This window comes from Tenrec ecaudatus, chromosome 11 (genome assembly GCF_050624435.1).
Source record: "Tenrec ecaudatus isolate mTenEca1 chromosome 11, mTenEca1.hap1, whole genome shotgun sequence".
In the NCBI taxonomy this organism is placed as follows: Eukaryota; Metazoa; Chordata; class Mammalia; order Afrosoricida; family Tenrecidae; genus Tenrec; species Tenrec ecaudatus.
This window is the reverse complement of record NC_134540.1, coordinates 104,855,025-104,882,320: the sequence shown is the minus strand read 5'-3', so window position 1 is coordinate 104,882,320 and position 27,296 is coordinate 104,855,025. Positions and strand designations below refer to the sequence as shown.

The 27,296-nt window shown below is 43.7% G+C and overlaps 1 protein-coding gene across 1 annotated transcript in view; it reads left to right on the top strand.

The window, feature by feature from the left end:
• Positions 1-27,296, top strand: part of CLYBL (citramalyl-CoA lyase) — a 285,813-nt gene that overhangs the window by 242,726 nt on the left and 15,791 nt on the right. Inside the window, exons 3-7 of the mRNA XM_075563458.1 lie at positions 9,555-9,743; positions 13,976-14,077; positions 15,813-15,906; positions 17,101-17,268; positions 22,381-22,505. Of these exons, the coding sequence (XP_075419573.1) occupies positions 9,555-9,743; positions 13,976-14,077; positions 15,813-15,906; positions 17,101-17,268; positions 22,381-22,505 (678 nt within the window). The remainder of the gene's footprint in view (positions 1-9,554; positions 9,744-13,975; positions 14,078-15,812; positions 15,907-17,100; positions 17,269-22,380; positions 22,506-27,296) is intronic.

Below are 27,296 nucleotides of genomic sequence, written 5' to 3'. Positions count from 1 at the left end.
GGGCCACATGGACTGAGTTCAGCCTCTATTCGCCTGAGATCAGAAGACCTGGATGGTGTCCAGCCATCGGCACCACCTACTCTGATTGCGATCACAGTCAACAATCTTGGGCAACGTGAGAGAAAAACATAAAAAAAATGCTCAGTCACATAAAACCCCAGACATCCTGTCCATCGGAAATCAACCCTCCTCACAGAGATCAGCCAAGCAATAGGTGGATAAAGGGAATGGTAGTACCGACTAGGAACATGCTCCTCAGGACACTCGGCCGTAGGAAGCGGCCAGGGTAGCGGTTTCCCAGTTCAGAAGGCAGGAAGGAGGAGGGAAGGAAGAAAGAATGGAACTGGGGAATCCACGGCGGAAGTGGAAAGAGTGCCGTTACACTGAAGGGAGCGGTTCTCACTGGTGTCACAACACAAAATGTGCATAAATTGTTGAAAGGGAAGCTAATTTGCTCTGTAAACTTTTACCCAAACCACAATACAATATAGTTGCAAAAAGTTCTTAAGGCTTATGCAAAGTGACCCTTTAAAGGTGCACTGCCAACCCAGCCATCTCAAACGTGGGTCTATAACCAAAAGGATTGACAGCAGGAATGCAAGCAAACACTCTCAGAAGTAACTATTCATAAGAGCTGAAATGCAGAAACCACCTTCCTGCCCATGAGTAGATAAAGGGAGACTCATAATGTGGGACATACATGCAATGTAACACGATCCCTCGGCCAGACAGAGAAATGCCACCTGATATACGCTTCAGCATGGAGGGATGTTGGCAACAGTGTGCTGAGTGCAGTCAGTCAGTCGCCAAAGGACAAATATCCATGATCCTATTTATGTCACTGAATGGTACATGTTGAAAATGACAAACTGGCAAATGTCTTACGATATATATTTTTACCTCAATAAAACTTTTTTAAAAAAAACTACACAACCAGATCGTAGAGCTAACAAGAAATTCATACAACACGGTCAGCACATGCCCACAGGACACATCTTCTCTCCATAGTTGTGCATGTATTTCCCTGTGGTTTTTTTTGGGGGGGTGGGGAGGTCCCTGAGAGTTCAGGAGGGTGTGTACCAGAGTCCTGGGAGAAAGGCGAGCAGGAATGAATGGAGTTGAGGAAAATCAATCGGGAGGAGGTGGTGAAAAGACAAGATAAAACAGAGTGGAGACAGGGAGGAGGTGACCGATTGGTCTGCCTGTGACAGCAAGCAGCCCAAATGCAGCCAGTGGGCGGGTGAGGGTTCCCTTGCCAGGCCTCAGGTGAGTGAGGACATCCATAGAAATGAGCCCTTCCTTTCCACTGGGTTTTCTCTTCCCAGGTGCTCTTCCTCGTATTCATTTGTAAAATAAAGTCTGAAAACACAAAAACATCACAAGCCCCCTACCTCAGGCCATATACAAAAGTTACCTCAGAATGCATGAAAAACCTACATATAAGCACAAAGGCGATACAAATTCCTGTAAGAAAACATAGGCATAAGTATTCATGACCTTGGATTGGACAAGACATGATTTCCTAGACATGACAATAGAAGTAAAAAATAGAGTGGACTTCAGCAACGTGAAAAACTCCTGTGCTTCGAAGGACCCATCAAACAAGAGACCACCCACATGCACAATTCTATACCTAATTAGGAATTTGTATCTAGAATATGTAAAGAGCTCATAACTCAAAAGTTTTTTAAAAAAAGAAAACAGGTAAAGAATTAAGAGAAATGAAGTCTTGATATGTACTGCAGCATGGATAGACTTGGAGAACATTTTGCTGAGAGACATCACGACAGGGCAAATACTGTGTCATCTCGTTCATAAGGGAAAAACAAGGAGCAGGGAAGAGGGGATATGAGGAGCCATGGTTTGGGAAGAGGTGGGTTTTTAAAAATCATTTTATTGGGGGCTCATACAGGTCTTATCACAATACATATATGCATCCATTGTGTCAAGCCCATTTGTACATTTGTTGCCCTCATCATTTTCAAAATATATTCTTTCTACTTGAGCCCTTGGTATCAGCTTATTTTCCCCTCCCTCCCCCACAAACCCTTGATAATTTATAAATTATTATTTTTTTCAGGTCTTACACTGGGTTTTTATTTATGTTGGAAATGTTGTCAGTGATAGATGATGGTTACACAAGATTAATGTAAACAATCCTGCTAAATTATGCACCTGAGAAAGGCTGAGTTGACCAATGTTTGAGGCTTTTTCCCAACAATTTTTTAAAAACAGGCCAAAGATCTTCCCTTAGTTTTCTCATGCTACCCTAACACGCAGGCACAAATGAGCAGCGTACAGAACAGAAATGGATTTCCCCACAGTTCTGACGACTCGGGCTCCTGTCGATTCCTTTGGTCTTGGGCCTTCCTGGGTTCCTTGTGCTATAGTAGCTGACTGGGCCGGACCTGGCCACTGTCTTCCCCGTGTGTGCTTGTCCCTGTGTTTAACCTGTGCTCTTCAGAACCTAGACATGACTACATGTAGACCCACCCTCTGTGGCTGTGAGCTAACTAACAGCGAAAACAGTTTCTAAACCAGATTACATCAACAGATACAGGGGTTAGAATTCCAACACCGATTTTAGGGGGACATACTTTAATCCATAACGTCATTACCTGTCAGGGGGATGCAAGTCGAAACCACGACAAAAGAGCTCCTCACACCCCCTAACTTACGACCCACTCTACAAGACAGGGCACAACTGCCCTTGCGGTTTTCTGAGACGGTAACTCTCTCCAGTAGACAGCCCCATCTTTCTCCCGAGGAGTGGCTGGTGGTTTCAAACTGCTGCCCTTGCCGTTGGCATCCCAACGAGTGAGCACTATACCAAGCAGAGCTCTGTAGCGCCCACTAGGATAGCTGTAGTAAAACAGATAGACAGTAATAAGCGCTAGTGAAACTGGAACCCTCATCCGTACATGGTGGGAACGTCAAACTGGGGGGCAACTTTGCAAGAGTGTTTTGCAGGTCCTCTGATGATTAAACATAGACCTAACCAAGTGAACCAGTAGCTCAGATCCCAAGTATACACCCCAAAGAAATGAAAACATGTCATCACAATAACTTGGGCATGAATGTTAGCAGCAGCATTGTTCATAATAGCCAAAGAGTGGGAGCGTCTAAGTCCACTAACTGATGGAAGAACAGGTGGTCTGCCTGCACGAGGAGCCTGGATGGCATCGTGGGTACATGTTCGACTGCTCCCCATAAGGCCAGCAGGTTGCCCTGCAGGAGAGAGAGCTTTCTACTCCTTTAGTTTCTCAGAAACTAACAGAGGCAGTTCCACCCTGTCCTACCAGGTTGCCATAAGTCAGCACTGGCTCACGGCAGTGAGTCTGTTGTGAGTCTCTTTGCACAGCGGAATGCTATTTGGCAATAAAAATGAACGCAGGGCTGATACAGGGACACTGTGGACAAACCTTGAAAACATCGTGGTGAAAGAAGCCAGTCACAAAGGACCATCTGTTGTTTAATTCCATTGATATGGAATGCCCAGAGCAGGGCCTTCTGTGGAGGCATAACATGGATTGGGGTCCAGGGTTGGGAGTGGGCCGGAGGTAGGGGCAGTTGCTCAAGGATGTGGTGTTTCTTTGGGTGTGATGGAGACGTTCTTCCAGTGAGTGACCGGGACGACTCTGAATAGATGCACAGCCATTAAAGTCTATGTTAGGGGCGTCAGGATGCAAAACATAGCTAAATCATGTTCCTTAAATGGATGAACTAGATGACAGCCTAAGATACTCCTCTCCCCCCAAAAGAACCACGAGCCAGAAATGATCTTCTGAAACATATGCCCCTCGAGCAGCAAGTACAATTACATTTCAGTCACTAATCCGTTTTTAGCTTTTTAATGGAACCATTCAGAGAGATGCGAAAGTAGAGAGAGCCTGTGCTTACCAGCCAGCTCCAAAAACTACCAACATTTTGGAGGCCCGTCCAAAATCTTCCCCTAAGTTTTAATATAAAAACTGAATACAGCAGAGATTTTGGGAAGAGTCTACAGTATCTAACCTATGCCCACTTTCAGTATTATTCTTCCACTGGTATTTTACGTTACCTTATTTATTCTAATACCGGTCCCCACTGCCCTCTGTCAGCACATCGCACTCTTTTTATACATTTCAAATAGGGTGTAGGCAACAACATGCTTCCCAGAAAGACTTCAGCAAGCACTGTTGACTGGAGTTCTCTATTTGTTTGGCAGTTCTTTTTCCTTTTGTTGTGCCATTTACATACAGTGAAATGTACGCATTTTAAGGGCATGTGCAGTGAATTTGAACAGAGGCGCAGTTATCTGACTCCAGTTGATTGTTTTCTCTTTTAAAAAAATATTTCGAGGACCTGATGCCAGGGGCTTAAGTGGAGAGCAAATGTTTTGAGAATGATGAGGGCAACGAATGTACAGAAGTGCTTTACACAATTGATGTATGTATGGATTGTGATGAGAGTTTTATGAGCCCCTAATAAAATGATTAAAAAAAAAGAAAACAACTTTATCACCTTCAGAAAACTATTTCGAGTTCCTTTGAGACCTTCAAAATGAATAGTCTTTCATAGGTTTATTGTAGCCTAGTGCTAGTCAGTATGGGTTTTTCACATTTTCAGTTAAATCTCCAAAGGGCAGAAATACCGGTTACACATGATGCGCTGCCCACCGCATGCATCCTGAGCCTCCGCGGCCCTTTGGAACAAAGCCGATCGGAGCGTCGGGCGATAGACCTGTGCTTTAATGTGTCTTTCACGATGAACACGTCAAAACTTCGCTCTGTCAAAAAAACCTGTGTGTTCAGAGTCAGCAGAAGGATACCTGGCAGTAATAGTTTATGAAATGGGTCAGTGAGTGAGCACAGGCCAGGACATACCGAGTACACCCAATATTGTAGATTTCCTTCCTTTTTCTTTTCTTTTTTTTTTTTTTCAAAAACAGGCAAATGAACATATCTTTTCCATGTGAAAAAAAGCAATAGAATAGAAAAAGCTAACGCTTACTTTTTCGTATAAATTCATTTGGAATTTCTTATTGACCTTTTTTCAGTGTGGCCAGTAACAGTTTCTTAGAATATTATAATGAGTTTTTATATATTTACAGGAAAGATACAGAGATCACTGCTCCTAATGACGGTCTGTTTTACATCACAAGCACTTCTGTTTTCAATAGAAAGGTTTACAAGGAAGTCATATGGAAAGGAAGCTCCTGCAATGAAACAAGCCACTCAGAGGTTTTTATAGTAAGCCAAACTTTTGTTTGAAGGGTTTTAAAAATAATTTTATTGACTAATAATTCACATTACCATACAATATTTATTCATAATTTTAAACTTGATCATTTTGATATCATTAAACTTAATCTTTAAAAAATATTTTTCCCATGTAGAGGAGATGCTGAGAGTAGAGACTCTTGGTCCAATTTTTGAACCACTCCGTGCCTGTGATATCATCTTATTAATAAGATAAGATGGAAATGAAATGGGCGGGATTTAGCAGAACATGTGACATGACAATTTGCCTTTTTGTAGGATACAAATTTTAATTGTTCACCTTTTTTTTCCTTCTCCTAATCCCAATGTTTTTCACCTGCAGGGGGTTTTAAAAGTCTCCGGTGTTTCTTAATCACCCCATCTCAGTCAGTCTGGCCTCGCTTCCTTTTCCTGACGGGCGGCTCCTGTTGCATCCAGGGTAATCTAAAACTGCCCTTTAGGGCTGCTCCGAAAACAGCCATCCAGGCACAGACAGCACTGGAGTGCAGGGAGAAAGGAAAGGTATTAATTCAGATGTTACCAAACTGGGATAATGCTATTATTTCGGGCATTTATTGGGGTATGTTTGCACTTGGTTGTTTGATAAGTAAGTCCAAGGGCTCCTCCTGGTTGTCAGTGCCCTCCTTGAATCTCGGATCCTGTCTGTCTCATCCTGTCCGACAGTAGAATTGATGCCGCTCTAATCCCGGGAAGTTTGGAACTAATGAACTGACTGCTGAGCTGCCGCCACGGAGCTTGGTCCCAAACTATACTGTACTTCACACTCGATTTATTCTCCAGATGGCGAGACTGTGCCACCCCGCCGGGAGGGACCACCCCTTCCACTGGAGTGTAAAAGTGGGGACGGATGTTGTTTTCTTTGCAGATTTGATCATTCTGAGCTAGGAACTTGCAAGGATGATTAGTTATTAGCTTTAATGGGTGCCAATTGAACCAACTGCACGCATATTTTCTTCTTTAATTTCAGAGCCGGCAGATCTCAGCGATGGTTGATTTAGCCACTTCCTGACGTCACTGGAGCGTGTCTCTTCCCCAGGTGACGAGAACCCAGTCCCTGAAATCGTAGCACGCCTTGCTTCCTGGCGCAGACCGAGTCACATAATACAGTGGCTTGTGTATCAGGACAAGTTGATTAGCCACTGGTCCGCTGCACTGAGCAGCTCAGGACACGGCTCACCACGGAAAGGGGGGCCTGTCGCACTTCTCAGTACAGGGGCCAGTGCCAGGTTCCTCTGTGACCTGTGCTCCGAGGAGTTTACCTCTGGAACCAAACCCTCGGCTCGTTGGCCTCTTCAAAGATCTGCTGCAGCTGCTGAAAATTCCCCCAGTTCCTTCTTTTCCAGCTTGTCAGATTTTAGGCAAACAAGTTAATTCCACATTGAGAGCAGCTTGCCAAGGCTGTCATATAGTCTTACAATATTTAGAATGCCATTTTTAACAACAGAATATAAGACAGCCCGCTAAAAAAGAAATTCTCTTTGGAATGGTTCCTTTTGTTTTCATTTCCTTTTCCATCGATCCCCAGGGAATTTCCCAGCAATGCCCCGAGTTGACCGGGCTAGCCATTCTGAGAAGATGAAGCCTGCCCGGCCACTTCTTACTACTCCACCGAACCAGGTGGGAGCTAGGAGGAGGGTCACGGACAGACAGGAGCCCCCAAAAATGAGGAAGAGAGACTGAAAGGAGGGGCTGGAGACACAGAGAGAGAAACAGAAAGGCAGCATTTCTTTCTTTTCACAACCAGGAGGAAGGGGACTCTCTAGCTAAAGACTAAGAACTAAACTTAATTGTTCTTAGAAACTGTTTCATCTCAGCCCAACAGATGGCATGGGTGTGCTTGCTAGCATGGTAACATATTTCACCATTAAAATACCAAAAGGGGAAAAAATCAACATGCGTGTTGGTTGGTGTAAACTCGGTGAAGTTGTTTGATATTTGGGGATACATACCAGAGGGATGCACACTTATTTATGTAAATTACAACAAGCAACAGCCTGCTAATAAGGGTGTTTATACCTCCAAAAGTGTCATTGGTTTGGGGGGAGAAGGGTTGTTTTGTTTTGTTTTTGTTTCAGGAAAGGTACAGCCAATGAAGTGAAAAGAGCTCGATTTCAATTTTGAGCCAAAAAAAGTCTAATAAAATCCTGTGTACACACAGCTCATTATGATAACATGAAAAGTACTAATCAGATTAGCCGAAAATTGGAATTGGGTACTTCGTTTGCAGCCAATTTCACCACGTCTGAATTTTACCAAGTAAACCTGAATGTGCCGAAACATGACGATATGACTTTAGAGAAAATCACAAACCGGTTTAGAACGTGAGCCTTGACCAGTCTCTTTCAAATTTGTGCTCAGCGGGCCGGTTGTTCGACACCAACATTAATGATTTAGGACACTGCCATTGCCAAGATGAGCTGATTATCCACATAATTCTGATTTTAAAAGGCCTCTTAGCTTACCCCACCTCGTTAGCTCCCTTCAGTTTTTCCACACACCCTTTACAAGCCTGCCTGGCAGTGCTGAGGGAAGCCCTTGGGCTGAAATGTTTCCAAGTTGGAGCAACCTTGAGACTGTACGGGCTACACCGTACTAGGCGCTCTGAGAAGGAGGGTTTGCAGACACACTGCCCACAGGCCTTTCTCTCACGGCGGCTGCAGACGGCGTGGCTCTGTTGTCTGTGGCTGTCGAGTGGGGCTCCTGATTCACAGTGGCCAACCGCAGCAGAACGAAGCACTGCCTGGCTGGTGCCATCCCCACGGTCGGTTGTAGACCGGGCTCTTCTGATCCGCAGGGTTTGCAGCGCTTGTTTTGGAAGTGGCTCACCGGGCCTTTCTGCACACAGCCTCCAAATCGTGAGAGGAAGCTCACTCTGCGCTCCGTCATCAAGATTAGGATCTTTTGTGGGGGTGTAGTGGGATGACCAGATGCGTGATGTGGAGCCAAGTCACTCTTGGCTGGATCATCCCTCTCGCTCTTGCTTCTGTCTAAACTTCGCCTAATTGTTGGCAATGGAAGCGCTGTAAATCAAGACTCCACAGAGCTGTCTCAAACTGGTTCTCACTGCTCTATTTCCATCTGACCTGACAACTCTAAGCTACTGTTTCCTCACACTGTGTAACTCAGACCACATTTGGAAGCCTTCCCTGCTTCCACGCCGTCGTAGACCTGCCTCCGTCTGGCTTAAATCTACTGTCCTGGCTCATCTCCTGCATTGGAACGGACGCGTGTTGGCTTAAAGAATTCGCTTCCTCCTCCACATTGCCTCACTCTTTTCCTAGCGAAGAGCTGCTGCTCAGGCGGCTGTAGCTTGTGAAGGCGGCTTGGTGTTGCTTGGGAGCCACGGCATCACCAGTGAGACCTTTCGCCTTTTATTCGTGTCGTAAAAGCCTTTCCCAAATGAAACTGCTTTTCCGAAAGTGTTCATTCTGATGATGAGCGTTTGTGGAGGGCTGTTGGCAACCTGGAGGAACTTGTGTTGGAAACTGAAATTGGCAGGAAAGAAGGACTTCAAGTGCTTTCCATCGCTTAACTCCAGGCGCCCCACCCCCACCCCCGCACCCCAAGCCATCAAGAAGCATGTTGAACTTCATGTAATCCACCCCTCCCCGCCGCCCTTCCCCCACTGCCAGGGTCAATTCGAATCCTGTGGTAGACTTTCAACATTTTTTCTTAACTTCGAAGCAGACGATCAAGTCAGAGGATATATATATATATATATAGCATTTGCCACTTCATGGGCTTTCTTGGTGATATTATTTATTGCCTTCCAGCTGAATAAATTGGAGCGTTTTAAAAAATAGAATAAAGTGTCAGCTTTCCATGAGCACCATCTTAATTGAATGTCAGGATTCACCTCAGTTGCAAAAAAAAAGGGTAAAACTCACGGTGCATGTAGAAATAAAAGTTCATATGGTCTCCCTAACGTGAATCGGTGCCATTTTCCAGCTGTGAGCTTTCACTTAAGGATGCAGACCCGGTCCCCTGTGGTAAACCCGGTGCTCTCTCTCCCCCGCTCTGCTTCTCCGGCCCCTTGTTAGGAAGGAAAGGCACTGGAGGTGTGGTGAGCCCGTGAGCTGGGTGTGGCTTCATCTTGAGAGATGCCTGGAAGCCCACCGTGTGCCCAGATCAGGCGACTTATTTTCACTTATCATGTGTTTCGTGGACAGGACATGTGTGACTCTGACCATGGTGCACACTTGAACCCACCACATCACTGTTACCATTGACTGCTTGACACCGTTTCCTCTCACGGATAAATGCAACTTGGCCCCATGTTCCCAACCCTCACAGAGTGAAGCGCGAATGACAATAGTCAAAACTCTGGAAGACTTTGACCTTGGCCCAACAGAAAGGTGCGTGAGAATCAACGCAGTGTCCAGCGGGCTGGCTGAAGAAGACCTGGAGGCCCTTTTGCAGTCGCGGATCCTTCCTTCCAGCCTGATGCTCCCCAAGGTCGAACACCCCGAGGACATCCGATGGGTGCGTAGCTAAAGCTTCATTCTGCAGAACCACCTTAGAGCCAGCTGAGGGGGAGGAGTCTGAAGGGGAGACTCTGGATGTTTGAAGGGGTGAACACAGAGCAGAGGAAGGAAGTGGGGGGCAGGGGAGGAGACCGTTTCCTTCACCAAGAAAAGTCTGGCTTCTCCCAAAGTTTGCTGTACAGCATCCCTTCTTAAATGATGCCTCTGCTTTCCGGTCGATTGGATCTTACAGCAGCTCCTAGAACAATCCTTGGAAAGTAATTTACCAAAGAATTGGATCCAGTTTTGCACCCTTACCCATTACCAGGTTTACCTGGTAAACCCACAAAAAATTTACCTGCAAATAACGTTTGCCAGGACTCATGTAGGGCTGTGATCCTCGTGGTAAGCAGTTCGAAACCACCAGCTGCTCCTTGGGAGAAAGAGCGGGCATTCTACTCTCCCACATAATTAGTTACAGTCTCGGGGTGGCTGTGAGTGGGCATGGACTTGTTGGCAATGGGTCTGATTTATTTATTTACTCATTTTTGAGTACTCACTCGAACTAATCCTGCATAGCGACAGCATGTTAACCAGATATGAAAAAAATGAGCATAAAGTCGGGAGGGAAAAGGTCGCTCCATAGGGCAACTGGAGGAATAAACAGGAAGCTTTTAACTAATGGCTTTAATTAGTGCAGATATTATTTCCTGAGCAGTTCTCCGTTTCTTCCCTTTCTAATTGCTGACAGGTGTGTTTGTGTTTCATGACAGACTTTTCAGCCAATAAAAACCTGAAATGTAAAGCGGTTGGCACATCGAATTACTTACGAAAACTTTGGAATGGGCTTAATTATGTTATGATTGTTTTAATTGTTAAGGGGAGGGGGCGGCCACATTTTATTTCAGCCTCTCTCTGATTCTGCAAATCTCCGTTAAACAGCATAGCATTTCGCTGCACTACTCCAGGGCAGAGGGCCCGGGGGCTGGGAATGATGGAGATGTGGGAAGGGCGCGCCAACCGTGCTGGGTTCTGGTGCCACATCCAGGCCAGACGGCACGCCTGCCGATGCAGCTCTCTACCTGAGCAACTGCCCGCCTCTTTCATGCCTCTAGACACGTCTGTTGCCTCCGTGCTGTCCACTGCAGTGGCCACCAGCCACGCGTGGCCACTGAACCCTGGAAATCACGACGAGGCCAAATTGGGACGTGCTGTCCATGCCAAGTTCACACCAAAAAGAATGTGAAATAGCTTATCCATCAACTTTCGTATTGATTCCATGTGGGGATACTATTTTTGATATAGTGGGTCAAACCTGTTGCCGGCAAGTCCACGTTGCCTCACAGTGAGCCTGTGGGATAGAGTGCAGCTACCCTGGGGGCTGAGGCTGACGTCTTCACAGAAGCAGACTGACATGCTTCGCCCCTGCTATCAGATTAAATGCAAGATATGATTAAAGTGAAGTTTACCAGTCTCGTTTGATTTCCGCAAGGAAATTTTCTTTCCACCCCCTTTCTTCCCCCTGGAATTTTCAGTTACACACGTGGCTTCCCTTGTATTTTGTTGAACAGCTCTTGTGGACTTCTTGAAGACCCATACTCAGGGGCAGTATTTACTTTCGACCCTGAAGTTCTCTTCTCCCAGGCTACCCTGAGAAGCTGGGAGACACTGGCCAGAGCATGTGACTGCCTTGCGGGGCTCCTGCCCATTCATATATGTCTTAAAGGGGTTGAAATGGAACCCGATGTCAGTGTTCCCCTTTGGTTTCCTGGTTAATGCCTATTGATCACCGGTATTAGCCTGCATTTGAGGCGGGGCAGCGCACACCCCAGCCTTCCACTGCAGTTTCTGTTCACGCCTCTGAAGTGCTCGGTCGTGAGGCACGTACTGCAGCGGAGACAACCAGATGAAATTATTTAAAAAGGATTTATAGTTAACAGGAGTCTTTTGCGCTGTTTATCTTCCCCTCTTCGTTTGTATTTATGTGAAGCATAAAACGCAGCGCCTGATGCACAACTGAAAGATGGGCTTACTTGTTTTCTTTTGTGTGAGAATCTCTGGCTCGCCTTTTGTCGCGAGTGTGGGTTCTTGTTTGACTGGCACGGCTTATTGGACGAGAACAGGCATGACTCTGCCTCCTTTGTCCTGGGACAATTCTCCCACAAATCCCGAACAGTGTGCATTCTTCCAGCACACTATTGGGTGTGCACTGGAATTGAAAGACTCGCTGAGCCCTGCTACTTCATCTCCTCCCCAATCTCTTTGTGATTTTCCCCCCTTCCTCCCCTCCCCCCAGCCCCCTCCACCTCGATGAAATGAACACTTTACCAGGCCGGAAACATTTAATCGTCTCCTTTTGAAAAAATTAATTGAAACTTCTCCACTAGTTACCTTTTGTGTTAGTACTTAAATGCAATTTTTAAGAAAGAGGGGGGTGGGCAGTGGGAATATTTCATTTTTAAATATCCCTCTTGGCTTAAAAACAAAAGGCTTTGCAGTTCCCCAGCCTCCCCCCCCCACACACACACACTAAAAGCAGAAAAATATATTTTAAATGGTATATCTCATTTTAAACTTCAGGGTGGTTCATTATCATAAAGAATGGAACAAGGACTGTTGCAAGTTTTTAAAGAGAAAGAAAAACAGTAAAATCAGCCACCCCCAGCCCACTGCATATTTCACACCAAAGGCATCAATGCCTTACTCCCCATTTTCCAACTCAAATGTGACCTAAAGTGTGTTTTCATTTCCATTGACATCAAACCCTTGGCGTCTTGTCTCCGTGCCTTGCAGCCCTCTTCACTGCGGCTGACTTATTCCTTCCCTCGGAAAAAGTTGCTATTAAGGAGGTGATGACGGTGATGTCTGAGGCAGGGAGAGGGCAGTGGGAGCAACTGGGAATGATTCTTCATTACTGAAAGCTGTGATTTATTTTCGCCTAATTGTAAAGTTACTGCAAATTGCTCAAAAGCTTTTTAAAGATCCCAGTGATTAGATTTTTTTTTCGGGGGGGTTGCCGCACAGGCAAGGAGGGGGCAGCTAAAAGGGGAAATAACACCTCTAATCCCGCTTCTGGTAAATAGGCTGCCAGCTTTTAAAATGAGTTTCCTTTCTATTAGTCCGAATATTATGCTAAGCCTTAAGCATTCGTTTTTTATGTTGCCATAGCAGCCTGTTCCTGCAGGGTTGTGACCTGTGATGATTACAGTACAAAGCTTATAGGGTCTTGAAACCCCCTTTGAAGATGAAAAGTCTTTGATGGTTGATATTTATGCAAATCTCTTAGATATGATTTACCCAACTGAGACTGAATGGAGAGATGATTAAAATTCCCTTTTCCTTTGATATCCATTAATGGCTGAATATTCCTTAACTTTAAAATGGATATATCTGTTTTCATCTTTATTTACAAAAACTATATCTTTATCATACCTGTGGGCTTTGGGGGACTTTGGGGGGGTTTGTTTTGTTTTTTAATCTCCCCACATCTTATTAGATCTAGATAGACATAATAGATTTACAACTTAGAGTGTGGGGTGTGTTTTTTTTGGGTTGTTTTTTTTCCTTTTGAAAAGGGGGGTGTGTGTGGAATCTGTGCGGGAGCTTTTGTATGTTTCCAGATGATAGATTTTGGAATTTGGGCTACCCCACTGGCAGCACAGAGCTAGCTGTGAACTGGTCTCATGGAAAAAATTGGAGAGCTTTGGTCTTCAAAGAATTAAACTTCCTTTTTAAGGTCTTCCTAGGTAAGCTAAAAAATTATGGAGAAAAACCTTCTGAACAAAGGGTAATGGGGCTCCCATGAGGAAATGGAGTCCATGTAGCAGGCTGCTGAAGGGTCGGTGCGGGGCAGCAAGGAACACAGAGGCAGGTAGGGCCAGGCCGAGGGGTGTTGCTGGCCCTCATTTGCATTTAGCCGAGGAGGGCTGGAGGCCTTAAATAAATATGTTTTCAAGGGCAGCATTGAGACGCTGAGCATCCCTCCTTGGAGCTCTAACTCCTAGGCCTCCGACTGCTCCTTTGGGGTGAGGGTGGGGGCCAGTGGGGGGATTATAATACGTGGGCTTTGCTGTTTGGTTTGGTGGGAACTTTGTTACCTTTTTCCCTTGGCCTTTCTCTTTTTAAGTTCTTTTGTGTGGAGGAAAGAGGCCGGCTCTCACTTCCTCGGGTCAAAGACTTAAAAACTGCTTCTCTGTCTACATCCCAGTGCTTGTACTCCCCCCCAATCACCTATGACACTTTTGGTTTTAGTTTGCAGACAAATTTTCATTCCACTTAAGAGGCCGAAAACTTGAACAACCAATGAATTTAATCCCTTTTGTGGAAACTGCAATGGGTTTGCTCAATTTTAAGGTAAGAGAATCATAATATGGTTAATAAGCTAGTATTTTATTTATCACCTACAGAGAGCTTTTGTTTGCAATTTTAACAGTTACTTAGAATAATTTCCTAGAAGGATTTACAAGCAAAGTGAATCTTGCGCACCGTTTGTACGATTAACCCAGAAACCAGGCTGTGAGCATCTTAGAGAACAGAGAGTGTGGGTAAGTCAAAAGGCAGAAGAACTTCACTGGCCTAAATATTTCGATAAAATAGTTATTTATTCTGGTAATCGTTTTGATTATATGACCACTCTAAATATATGCTTTGAATGATTACATTTATAGATCGAAAGAACATGGAAATGTATTTTGTCCCCCTTTTGAATTAACTCTGAATTATTCTTTAGTACACACTGTCTTTTCCTTGGGAAATTTTCCAACCTCTTTGTTGCGACGTTATCTATAACGTCTAGCAGAGAAGATGAATATTTGTAAGTTAACATACACAGACATATGATTTGCTATATTTCAATTTGTCATATCAGAACATAAAATATCCTCTAATACATTTTCAGCCAAGAATTTTTGATAAACACATAGCTGAATCACTCTACTCCCTGCTTTAATAAATTCATAGCTAGCTCACTTTGCCCCCTTTCATCAGGGATCATTTATAATAATGTTTTCCAAAATATGCTGGTTTCCACCTGACGTGGGGACATCAACGCAGCAGTGTCGTCTCAGAGGGTCCACACTGCCTTCGTTCTCAGGGGTCAGGAGAAGACTTCCACTAATGACCAATGGAAGAGCCAGCTGCCCTGTCCTGGAGAGAGTCTCTGTGTGGAAGTGCTCTGCCGGGACACTGTGAGACCCACTGGACCGTGCAGGAAGGCCGGAGTGCTGCTCCAAGCCAGGGCCTGGGAATCAGCGGGTTTACGCAGCTAACCACAAACCCTTCCAGGCCGCCCTGGCATTCCTGTATTTAATCCAAAGCACAGAGCCCTTAAACGCAACCAGATTCATACAGTGATTCGATTTTAACAGCTGTTTCACCATATATTATCCCACGATGAACTCAGAACCCTTCACGACCCTCCCCGGGATGAATCAACAGCGCCCTCACACCATTCTCACGGCTTCCCACCCACTTCTACTAGCAGGTCCTGCCTCCATCTTCGCAGCTTCCAGTGAGGTAGCTGTGACAAATGCTAGCTCATCTCTGTCTTCGCCTGCGTGTCATTCTGGACGACTTGCTGCATTTTCATTTCCCCTTCCGGAGTTGTTGACTCTTTGGTGGTTGTTATGTATGTATTTAATCCTGAGAACATTTGCTAAAAATCTTGATCCTGATGCAAATAAGCCAATTAGGTCATTTGACAGAAAAAAGTCCCTCCTTCTCACCCATGGTTTCATGAGCATTATTTGATAGTCTCTTGAAGCAAAAGTAATTGGGGAGACATGTATACAACATGTAAGTGACCTCAGTTTCTCTCGAAATTCAGTGAGCTACAATTCAGTGCTTCTAGCTACATTTGTGTATCTTAGCAATAGCTACGAGTAGCAAAGTAAATATATACAGCAAGTTACTTATCTTGGACGAAATTAAATGCCATTCGAAAGGGGTACTTTGGGGCTACCTACTGGGGGCTGTCTCCAGCCACACGGTGTTAGGAATCATAGCGTTCTGTCCCTGTGTGCTGTCTCCAGCGCGCTGGCCTCTGGGAGACCTGCTCTGCTCTGCTCTGCTCTGCTCTGCTCTTTTACAGGCCGTGTGTGAAGAAGCGCTGAAGACCGGGCCTCACGTGGGTCTTACTCTAGATGCTGTGGTTTTTGGAGGAGAAGATTTCCGAGCCAGCATAGGTGTCAAAGATACTTTATCCCCCTTCCCGCTCTCTGTGCATATGTGTGTCCAATGTTTTTTTCTTTGCCCCTCGTGAATGGGCATTTCCATGGCAATGTATTTGCAAGCCACGACGGGGCTTTAACCCTTGCTGACAATTTCAGGCTCGGGTTAGCTGCCCTGCTTCCAGAACTGTACATGGCGACTTTGGTTCATTTATAAATAACCAGGAGCCCGTTGTGGCCCCCGACACATTCCGGGATATACGGCATACATTGTGCTCGTAAGAAATGCATTCCGTGAACAAGCTCTCCTTTGCTTAAATATTCTGTGAGCACAGCAACCTGAGAGTTGACTCTCAGGCAATTTCACTTGTGCTTTCATTCATTGTCTTCTACTTTCAATAGACAGTGTAAATATTATTTCAACAAATCTTCGGTGTCTCTTCACTTGCATCTTGAGACTCTGATGAAATAGTCACCGAGATGGCATGGCGGTTTTCACTGATCTTCACCATCCCCAGAGCACTGGTCTGCGTGTGAATTTAACTAGAAACTGTCGAGTCAGAGCCACATTCACGATTCCCACAACCACAGTGCCCATGAACTAAGAAATGGACGTCCCCTAAGCACTTTCAGGAGCCACCGTGGTCCTTGCAGGTGGGGGGGGGGTGTTATTTTAGGTCCACTATTTCCAGGCACAGTGTATGATAGAAAACCTACCAACACTGTCTTCCCCTCAAAGATGAGCGCCCTCCATCTCCCCACGTTTCCCATCCAAACCTGGACGCTGAAAGCCTTTGACTCCACATCAGCTGTGGCGGGCACTGCACCCCCAGCGCGCACCCACTCTGTGCTCGGGCCGAGGCGTTGACCATTGTGCAGCCCTGCCTTTAGATTGGTACTTTCCAGGCGGGCAGGAAGGAACCACGTGGGAGGTAGTTCTAGTCCTAAAGTGGGATGGGGCCTTTCGCGGCAGGTACGAGGCATGGCACTAAAAGGTGTCAGGGGAGACCGATGTGGGCAGTGTAAGTTCCCCTCTTCCGACCCATCTCTCCGCTCTCTCAGAACAATGATTTTGGTGAGGATCAACTCTCAGGGTGGCAGATGGCTTTGCGAGCTATTTTTTCTGTTTTGTGTTGTCCGCCTATAAAACGCGCCTGGGTTCCGTTTCTACAATTAAAGTCCTCTCTTCTGTCAACATCCCATTTCCAGGTGCAACAAGCAGTAAAGGCACGCAGGACATTCTCTACGCCCGGCAAAAGATTATTGTTGTAGCGAAGGCCTTTGGGCTGCAAGCCATCGACCTCGTTTACATTGACTTCCGAGACGGAGACGGACTCCTGAGGCAGTCCAGGGAAGGAGCAGCCATGGGCTTTACTGGTATGACCCTTCACGCCGGAGGAGAGAGCATGGGGCCTACGTTTGCAAGCATTTCAGGGGGACAGAGACTTCACCGGAAATGCGTATTGCTAATGTAATTAGCTATTTCATATACGCATTCCACTCTTTGGAATGTGAACATACCAGCTAGGCCTAGGGCAAGAACCTGATATGCCCATTGCAATGGTTTTCTTTGGCTCTGCCGGCCCCCAAAGCACAGATCACTCGTTTTGTTTTCTCTCCACGTTGCAGCCAGATTCTGCTTAGTCCCGGTGAGTCTTGTTGCAGGTTTTGCTGACCAGAGAGAAGGCCTGAGTATATCTCAGAAGTGTTTCGTGAGTGAATTTGGGTAGGATGAATGGGGCCTTGCACTGGAAAAGAAAATGTTGCTAAAGTACCCAGAACATTCCTTTCTTAAAGCATTTTTGGTGAGATCTTGGTTGATTTTTTTTTTAACGCATAAGTAGTTTCTTTCGGCCCCTGCTCCCGCCAGGACTTCAAACCCCCTCCTTTCTGTCAACGCCCCGCACTCACATCCCAGTAAGCGTTTGTGTACCTGGTGACACCTATGGGCATTGGCAGGCACCAAGACTAGCAGGTCTCTTGCAATCCAAGCCTGGAGTGCCAGCCAGTAGGTATCTGTTCAGAGACCTGTGAGCCAGGGGAGGAACTGAACATTTTGTTTTCACAACAGAAATCTTTTCTTTTGAAAAATCAAATAGCAGGTTCTTTTTATGTATTTGTTTCAGCTGAATACACAATTGTGGATAAAATTACCATAAGATCCTTTTTTTCTTACGGAATTATGCTTAAACATTCTAAGAATATCACTGTTCTAAGAATGTAAAAAGTGTGCCCAAACCCTAACAGGATGAGAGAAAATATTGGAAGAGAACCTCAATGTTTATTTTTTTAAAAACACACCTTCTAGATTGGTTAAGAACAGAGGACTCCCCAAGATTATGCCTGGAGATACTTTTCAACCTTAGATTAAAACTAACTTCTGAGGTCACCGACGATTAACAACAACCGTAAAGCCTGTGGTCCCGTGTCAAATCACTCGTGAGATAGCAAATGGCCGACACTTCTAAACAAAGATGAGAAGGTCAGGGGACAGGGAAACTAAATGAGTGGAAATGGAACAACCAGAATAGAAGCCAGGAGAATGCCCATGCATTGTGAAGAAGGCCACCAATGTGGCTGAACAACCCACATAGAAATTGTTGAACGGGAGCCTTAAACTGCTTCGCCAGCCTTCTCTACGGACGCATTACTTTTTATAAAAAGAGAAATGTACCTAAAAGGCCTGGAAAAGATAAAAGCATCCCTATCGATCCCTCTTTTATATGTGTCAGAAATGCATCCCTGGGGAATTTTGGAAAGAAACATTTCCTAAAGTAATACTGAATTTAAAAGCTTACTTCACGGGTCATGATTTAACCCAACATTGTAGCCAAAAGACTTAAGCAGCAAGTTCACAGTGCTGTGTTAAAACTTAGTAAAGCGCTGGCATCTGGTTCTGTCTTTAACGTAAGCGTTTAAATACACGCGATTGATCCCTTCTAGAGAAATATAGTTCAGTCATCTAAACTATTAACTAGTCCATCTCCCGTGTTGACGAGGGACTGAGGAACAAGAGTCACGCTGCCACCGCCCGCCGTGGCACCCAGCGGCCTAGCCTACCTGACTCTTCCCAGGGCTGGGTCACCCTGCTGCCCAAAGGGGAAACGTGAGAGAAAACACCATGAGAGTTTATCTAATGCCAGAGAGAGAAAGGCCGTGGGGTTTATCTACTGATGATGTTGGCCTAAGACATGTGGCACAGACGCCCAAGCAGCCAGATGTTGCTCTGAAATGAAAACCAGTTCAATGAAAAAACCAGAACACACGGACTTGATCCTGCCTCTATCGCCAGCACTCAGAATGTGCGGGCCTCTGGGTTTCCTCTGGGGTGAAGGTTTGCTCCGGAACTGAAAAGGTCGCTTGAGAGTTTGTCCAAGAGACAGGACTGAATTAAACTGGTTCCTCATTCAAGCACAAAGAGGAGTTATTTCAGATCAGGTTGAAACTTGAAGTCTGTGCCCAACACAGCAGGGGGAGCTTAGGGGCCTGGCACTATTGTTTTGGAGCAACGGGGAATGTCGAGTCACCAAAAAATGGAAGCAGGGAGAATGGTGAGACAGAGGGCACCGTATCCAGTATATATTCACCATGAGTGGGGCAGCACGCTAGGCGCTACGCTCCAGAACCCTGTTGATAGTTTTATTTATTTTGTGTTTGTGTGTGTGTGTGTGTGTGTGTGTGTGTTCCCGAGTGGGCTCAAACATGATGAAGTTTTGAGAGAGAAGGTCTTTCCTTGACCTAATTTTATTTCTACAAATCAATAAAAGACTCTTGGTCAGATAACGAGAGATGTAATTATTTATAGTCTGAAAATTAGTAATAAGTGCTTTGACGTGGGTATTTTAGACCACTCATGATCTGTTAGCCCTAATTACCTCACATTTGACTGTGCGACGTGGGCTTCACAGACGAGAAGGGGGAGGGGGACAGGGAGGAATGCACGCCCTCTCTGAGGATGGCAAACCCAGGGAAAGCATCCCTGACACTGACGAGGAAGACCCAGTCTGTGCTCGAAGGGGTTTCCGTGCTTAAAGAAAAAATAAGTATATTTCACTGAGCTATAGTTTCTTAAAAGTTAGCAGCAGTGGCTTGTGGCTTGTTGTCTGCTGTCATTGTTTCCCAGAGCCACAGTCCCTGTAGATTGATTTTAAATCACTGCCCTGGCTGTATAAATGGCCGTTAACTTCAGGAATATTTTTATTAAAAGAAGCCCAAAATAAATCTCAGGCTCGAGCTTCAACAGCTGACTTACTCATTAAGGTTACCCCAGTACTGCATGCTGAGAAGAAAGATTACAAATAGGAGCCACGATAGGTTTTCGTCCTTTTTTCTTTTTTTTTTTTTTGCAGTCTTTTGTAGAAGACAAAAATGACACCATCATACGCTTACCTAAAAGAGTTGACAGGTATTGATTTAAAGCACGATGTATCAAGTGGTACTGTAAAAAGGATTTCATGGTCATAAATTTTAATGTCTTCCAATTCTGCACCCTCTCAGTAACTTGTCCATAACAACTCTTCTGTATAAAATATGTGCTTCGCTCTCGCATGGCAGTCAAGGCTGCCGTACAGTCGTTGAGGCTTATAGGACGCAGCGAGAGAGTGTGTCACATGAAACAAATGCTCATAAATCCCTACAGCCCAATGCATATCTTAAAATTTGCCTCATGACCCAAATCCTGGTACTTGAAAGCCCTTAGCAGTTTAAAGTGTGTTACGTAGTTATGTCTGCTCCTGGATTGAGAGTGCCTATACCAAGGAGTTCCGATGAAATCTGGCTTTTTTTGTACATCGTGTATATCATTTATAAATTACAAAACTCAGAACTAATAATTAATAATAAAATGACTACCAGACCTGACATCCTTTATGAATAATATTATAACAACTATTAGATTATTTCAATGTAATTTCAATATCCACTATTGAGAAAGCCTCTCATGTATCATTACTGATGTTATTCGCTCCTAGAAATTATTCTTCAAGTTACTTAAATCATCTTTATTTATACAGGCTTTTAGCATTTTAACAGTAGGCTAACAGATATAACAATGAAACTGCGATATGAGATATTCAATGATGCCACTGTAAGGGAAACTTGTTTATATTTACCAACTTAAACACGTTTTCAAGAAATACTAGAAATATTTTTAAAACCATTTTATTGAGCATTAATACCAATATCATTTCATTCTATAGTGCAATCTAAAAATATTTTTATGAAAATATTGTTCATTTTTCACTTGATGAAATAATGAAAACAGGATTTGACTTAATAAAACATCAAGAATACAATTTATGCTTACTAAATGTTAAAACAATTTAATGATTTCAAAGGTAAAGCAAGTTGACATAACAACAAATATACTTAGAGTAAATTATCATTAAGTGTTCATTCATTTTAAAGGGTCAAATATGTCCATAATTTGATCATGTAATAAAATATAATCTCATCATTATTACAAGATTAAATTATGCTGCATTTTGTTAATGCCCTGATTAGATTCCACAATTCCCTGACTGCTAAACTGTTTTTTTATTGACTGGATGATTTCACAGAATCTTGTGACTCACAGTGTTTGTGTGGTGTTTTTATTTAAAATCCTGAAACTTCACAAAGAATCATCAAGCTTTTTTAAAGCTAAGAGTGCAGAGACAGGATTTCATTTGTGGTATGTAAGTAATCATCTAAGCGGAACACACGCTATTCATTCTGTAAGCAAAATGTGGAGATGTTGATATATTTTTAGACAGAGAAAATGTGTGATTTTTTTTTTTTTTTGGTAAATGTTTTAAAGGATGCAGCCTAAAGACCACAGGGTACAAATTTGTCATCTCTTTTACAATACAGTATTTTCCCTGAAGTTCAATTTTCTACTAGTGTTTATAAATGATTCACTATATTCTTTGGTAAAGAATATTAAAGCATATTCTTGAAAGGTACTATTTGATATTACTCTGGTTAAAGGCCTTGTAAATGGTGTGAAAAACAAGAGCCCACTTTCTAAAAAACATCACGGAAGGTAGGCTATTCCTGCCAAAACAGCCAAAGACAACTGGTACATTTTGAGAGAATTCTTGTTTAAAGGTTTGGTTTTGTTTCGGGTTTTTTGGTGGTGGGGTGGGGGGTTGTACTTTAACTCAAAATAATCACTCTAATTTGCAGGCATTACCCTTTGAGCCCCAGCCAAAGCAGTGGCTATTCAGAGGGCTGCCTAGTCAGTCCACCTGTAACTAAAAGTGAGAGCTTAGCGACACTTAGGTGGCAGTTCTATAGGATCGGAAACAATTACTTCCATTGTTGTATTTGTTCTTACTGGTATTCTAGAAAAGCCTGCCTGATTGCGGTTCCTTTTTTTTTTTTAAAAAGTTCTAAAATAATTAGTTACTTAACAGTCGGTGAGGCATTCAGGAGTCGCGCGTGGTTGAAACACTTTGGTTGAACATCTGTTTGTGGTTTCCGGTCTCCACTGTTATGAATCTTCCGTAGGTAAGCAGGTGATCCACCCTAACCAAATCGCCACTGTCCAGGAGCAGTTTTCTCCTTCGCCTGAAAAACTTCAGTGGGCTGAGGAGCTGATTGCTGCCTTCCAAGACCATCAACAATTAGGAAAGGTAAATGTTTTCTTAATGCCTTGGGTAGAACTGGTGTTTGCCAGACTGTTCAGCTGTGGGCACGTGTGAACAAAAAGATGGCTGGGTAGTTTTGAAAAGCTCATTCTAGGTTTTGTTGTGTTTGGCTTGGGGGGCTGGGAGGTGGTTCGTCACCAGTGAGAAAACTGTGAAAGTAGACTTGTCCTTCTCGCTTCCCTAAATAGTGAACTAACCGACTCTCGGTCTTTCATGTGACACATTTCATCAGCTCTGCTGGCAGCCCTGGAGAAAATTGAAGACAATCTAGTTGTGCTCTATAGACATTGATACAGCATTTGTGTGCAAATAATTTTAGATCAAAGTGAAAGCAAGTTGTAATGAAATAAACACAGTTTGGCCAAATGTTTCTTGTGGAGAGAGGAAATAATTTCAAGTTATTTTCATTTGAGGTGCGGCAGGTGCGGGTGGAGTACAAAAATCTCAGGTTTACTCATTTAAGAGTGGGAGGTTTATATGTGTTTGTACCAATTTCTGGAGCTGAGATTTGGATGGAATGGAGAGCAAATTAACACTGGGGTACGGTTGTTCCTAATTTAGTGCATCATTGAGCCTCGCGTTTCCTGCTCTGTGGGTTTCTGCTGTGTAAATATTGCACCGGTGATGCACAATCTGGCTCCACTTTGTGCCAGTAACACTTGAATGAGGTGTCGCCTGCAGGAAGGTTTTATGCTAGATTCAGCATCGTCAGTTAATTATCTTAAAGGTTATTTGCGATAATGCCGTTTGCCACTTTTTAGGTGCAGAGGGGGAAAGTTACATGTTACAAGCTTATCCGGGACGGACTCCTCAAGAGTTGGCCTTGTTCCTTAACAGGAGAGGCGGCGTGCTGGTGTCCGCAGCGTAAAACCATGCGAAGGGGAGGCTATTGGAAAATGACGGCAGGTCTAAGGGCCCACACAGAAGAGAAAAACTTACTTTTCAGCAGTGAACCCGGACCATCAATGCGAGAAGTGTCACTTTCCCTTTTCACTGACAGTCTGTCCACCTGAAAATCCAGGGACTTGCTAAAGCGAGGAGCAGTATTAGAAAGGGTTGTTCGCCCCTTCCCCCTATGGCTCCCACTCTCAACATGGACATGGGCATGCGGCATGTGCACGCGTACACACACTGATCCACCTTTGCCTGCGCTTTGGATCCAAAGCGGAATGTGTGAAATTAGAAACGTCCCGTTTGGATAAAACACCAATCCCTTTCCTCCGTGGCCATCAGAAAATGATTGCATTCCATCGAAAAATACTTTATGTTAACATGATGTCTTAGATCAATTTCTTCATCGTAACAAAAAAAATCTAGATCGAAACACAGATCTTTGCCTGCGTATGCCTTCCTTCAAACCTGCAACCAGCTCCATCGACTCCCCTCTCGGTGCCTGCCTGTGCACAGACTCAGGAAAGATGCCTGTGTCTCTGGTGCGCACCTAATGCCAGCCGAGGGTCAGCATGTAACAATACGTCCTACGCAAATCCCGTAATAAACTGAGGTGGGAGATGGGCATTCCAATGACAAACCTAGCAGAGGTCCAATCTGGACAAGCACTGCGTCCAGCAACCAAGTCTAAAATGGGTTTCACAAGGGACGCCATCGGAGGCCACCTGTCACTGCAAACTGCTGGGGGAGGGGGAGAAGCAGTGATGAGAGCCAGGTTACCCTAAATTTCGCCAGCTGGCAGACACAAGTCAGCCTAAAAACACTCTGATTTTACTGGCCCGAAAGTTCTTGAAGGTTGAAAACAATACTTTTCCATCGTATTTGGAAAGTGTGGTGCCCAGGGAAAATTGCCCCAAAGGATCCATGCTTTCTGATGACGGCAACTTAAATGTTAAACTGCGCACTGCTCTTAAATAAGAAACGCCCTCTTCCTGGACCATAAGCACTCACAACAGTGTAGCAACTGTAGAAATTAAAGCCAAGGGGTGACTGGCTATTAGGTCATTTCTTCCCTGCCCCATTAGTGTAGGTTTGTTTCCTACAGCAAATTCTCTTGGTGCTTTGTCCAGCCAGGTTTAAACGATTCAAGTAATAGGGCTTCCAGTGGGGACATACGGTTATTTTATCCAGTTAGCCTGTTCCTTTCAGTTTGCCTAGAAATTGGCTGGTCACAGAAATTGGGTCTGCAGGTAGGTGACTCAGAGTCTTGAGGGGATCTTGGGGTTTAAATAATGTAGGTTCAGTTTATAAAGATTTAGTATAAATAGGTTGCTTGGTCATATAAAGTATTACTTCCAACAAACATCTAATCTGTTTGATTTCAAATGGGAGTCGCTGGTGAAAACACGAACACACTGATACTTTGTCCTAAACACAGGTGATGTTTAAAGATGGGGGACGTAATGTTCGTGTCCTAGGGAGACAGGCATATATTTCCAAAAGACCTTTCTTCCCTCGTTGGATGAAAATTTCACACAAATAATGCTTTTAAGGAGAAAGGATCCAAGAGGAAAACGTTCTGTAGCTTTGCTTTTTCTACTGCCTCCTGCTCCCGTCTTAAATTATATCCTGCCTGAAAGCTAAAAAGATAGCACAAGTTCACATAGGAGGTAAAATGCTGGGTAATCTGTGTTCCCTGGAGAAATGATAATAATCGGTAGCAGTCGTGGTAATTATAATAGACGTTCTACCTTTCTTTTTCCCCCTGTCCCTTCCAAATAAATATCATGGGACTACTTGATTTGTTAGGATTCAGCTCATAATTTATCAGATAAATTACAAAGATTCTGTCTTAAGTAAGCAGATTTTTAAAAATTTTAAATGAGAAGTTCTATGGAAATAAAATTGAATGCCGTTAGTTTAAAGTTGAGTGGGAGACATTCCACACTAAACGACACTAACCAGCTCCTGTAATCGCTCCGTGTTTGAGAGGCAGTTCCTTGTGACTGCTTTGTTTCAGGAGACAGACATTTTCAAACTAAAATCATTCCGTTTGGCACAGCAGTTCTCACTCATAAGAAGTATGTAGGTAGATTGGCCTTAGGGGTGGTAGATCATCTTTTATCAAAATTTTCTGCAAAGTTATTAAATATTCTACACAGCCTATGTGTCTATTTTAATTCCCATAAACTAAAATATTTCCGATTTGGCTAATATCTAACTTATTCTTTTTTTCTATCCTTTAAGAAAAAATGTGGTGTGAGGTAAAACCTGAATATCATTACATTTTTTAGTTTCCAATTATTTGGTAAAATGTAAAACGCTTCCATCAGGTTTCTTTTAAAATTACAGAGCTCCAACTGAAGTCAATCCTACCTGTTATACCCTCGTTTTAATTCTCAATAGTCGATTCAAAAGTATTTGGGAAAAAAACGAGTTCGGAACTGAATTTAGAATTATTTTTTAAATATTATTTATAGCAATATTTTACAGTTCTTTTTCATTAACTAGGAAATTTGCGTATGGTCTAAATAATAATTTACAAAGGAATATTTAAGGAGGCAGTGAATGTAGCTGCTACCAAGAGAAACTGTCATTTGGTTATGAGTAAGCATGTTGCATGTTTATTCTGTCTATATCCGGACACACAACTACGTGGACTCTCCTGTGTACACCATGTACAAACCTAGTGCTCTTTCCCCTAAGTAGTATTCGTTCATTGCTTTTTACGTGATCACTAATCACCAGAAATTTTAATATAAAAATGTATTATTTCTTTCCAAATGGAGACTTTCGTAAAAAAAAAAAAAAGCTAAAAGAAAAAAAGGAGTAGGGTATGGATAATTTGGGGAGGTTTTGTTAGAACAGCGTTATTTCTGTAGCAGTCAGCTGCAACCAAGAGCCTGCTTCATTTCTGTGTCTCTGCGCTCTTTCTTCCTCTTGCTTCTTTATGGCTGCTGAAAGAGCTGGACTCCGCTTTGGGGAATTTCATGAACTTTTTGAATATTTTTCATTCGTTATAGTTTGGCAAGCTAGATAAACGCTCAAAGAAGTGGAAGAAGAGGTTATCTTTAAGATCTAGGTTCAATCAATAATTACAAAGGTCAAAAACAAGATCATTGCTTGATGTTACACTGTAAACATCACACATGACCGAAACCTCCTCATTTCATTCTTGAAAGGATGCAAATTTGTAAATTTATATTAATAAGCAAATCCACTACTAGAATATTATATCTTAGTATAAAACGATAGGGGGGAAAGACTGGGTTTTCTTTGCTGTTTTTTTTCTCTTATGTCTCTCTAACTAGAAAATTAAAAACAGTAATGAATTTCTACCACCACCTCAACTGTCAGAAGCAAATTATTTTTATAGGTGTCTGATGACGGCTCCCACACCTTTCATTTGCGTTTCCAAATGCAGGGCTTTACAAAAGAAATATTATTTGGTCCAGATGCCTTCTAGAAGGCTCCCTGAGAGAAGCCAGAAACCTCTCTAGCCAAAAATACTGTTTCCGCCTATTCAAGTGCCAGAAAGCCTACTGCCGCTCTTTCGCACAGATCAGATAAACCATCTGAAGATTCGGTTGTTGTCTTTGTCCACTGAAAAACGTTGGTCCCACTTTTAGCTGACAGTGCCATCTCCCACACCCATCCATCCTCGCCACCTGCAGCCTTTTCCTCCCCCTGCCCCCCACATTTGTAAGTAATCATGCTAAAATCAGAGCGAGTGGTTTCTGTGATACTACAAGATGGACGGACAGAACTCTACTCCTGAGATTTTTTGTTTCATCATGACATTTATCCCTCTATTTCCTTGCTCATTAACCTTTTCAGAACTGTATGTCATAATTTTTACTTTATCCTAGTCCAATGCCTTGAAAG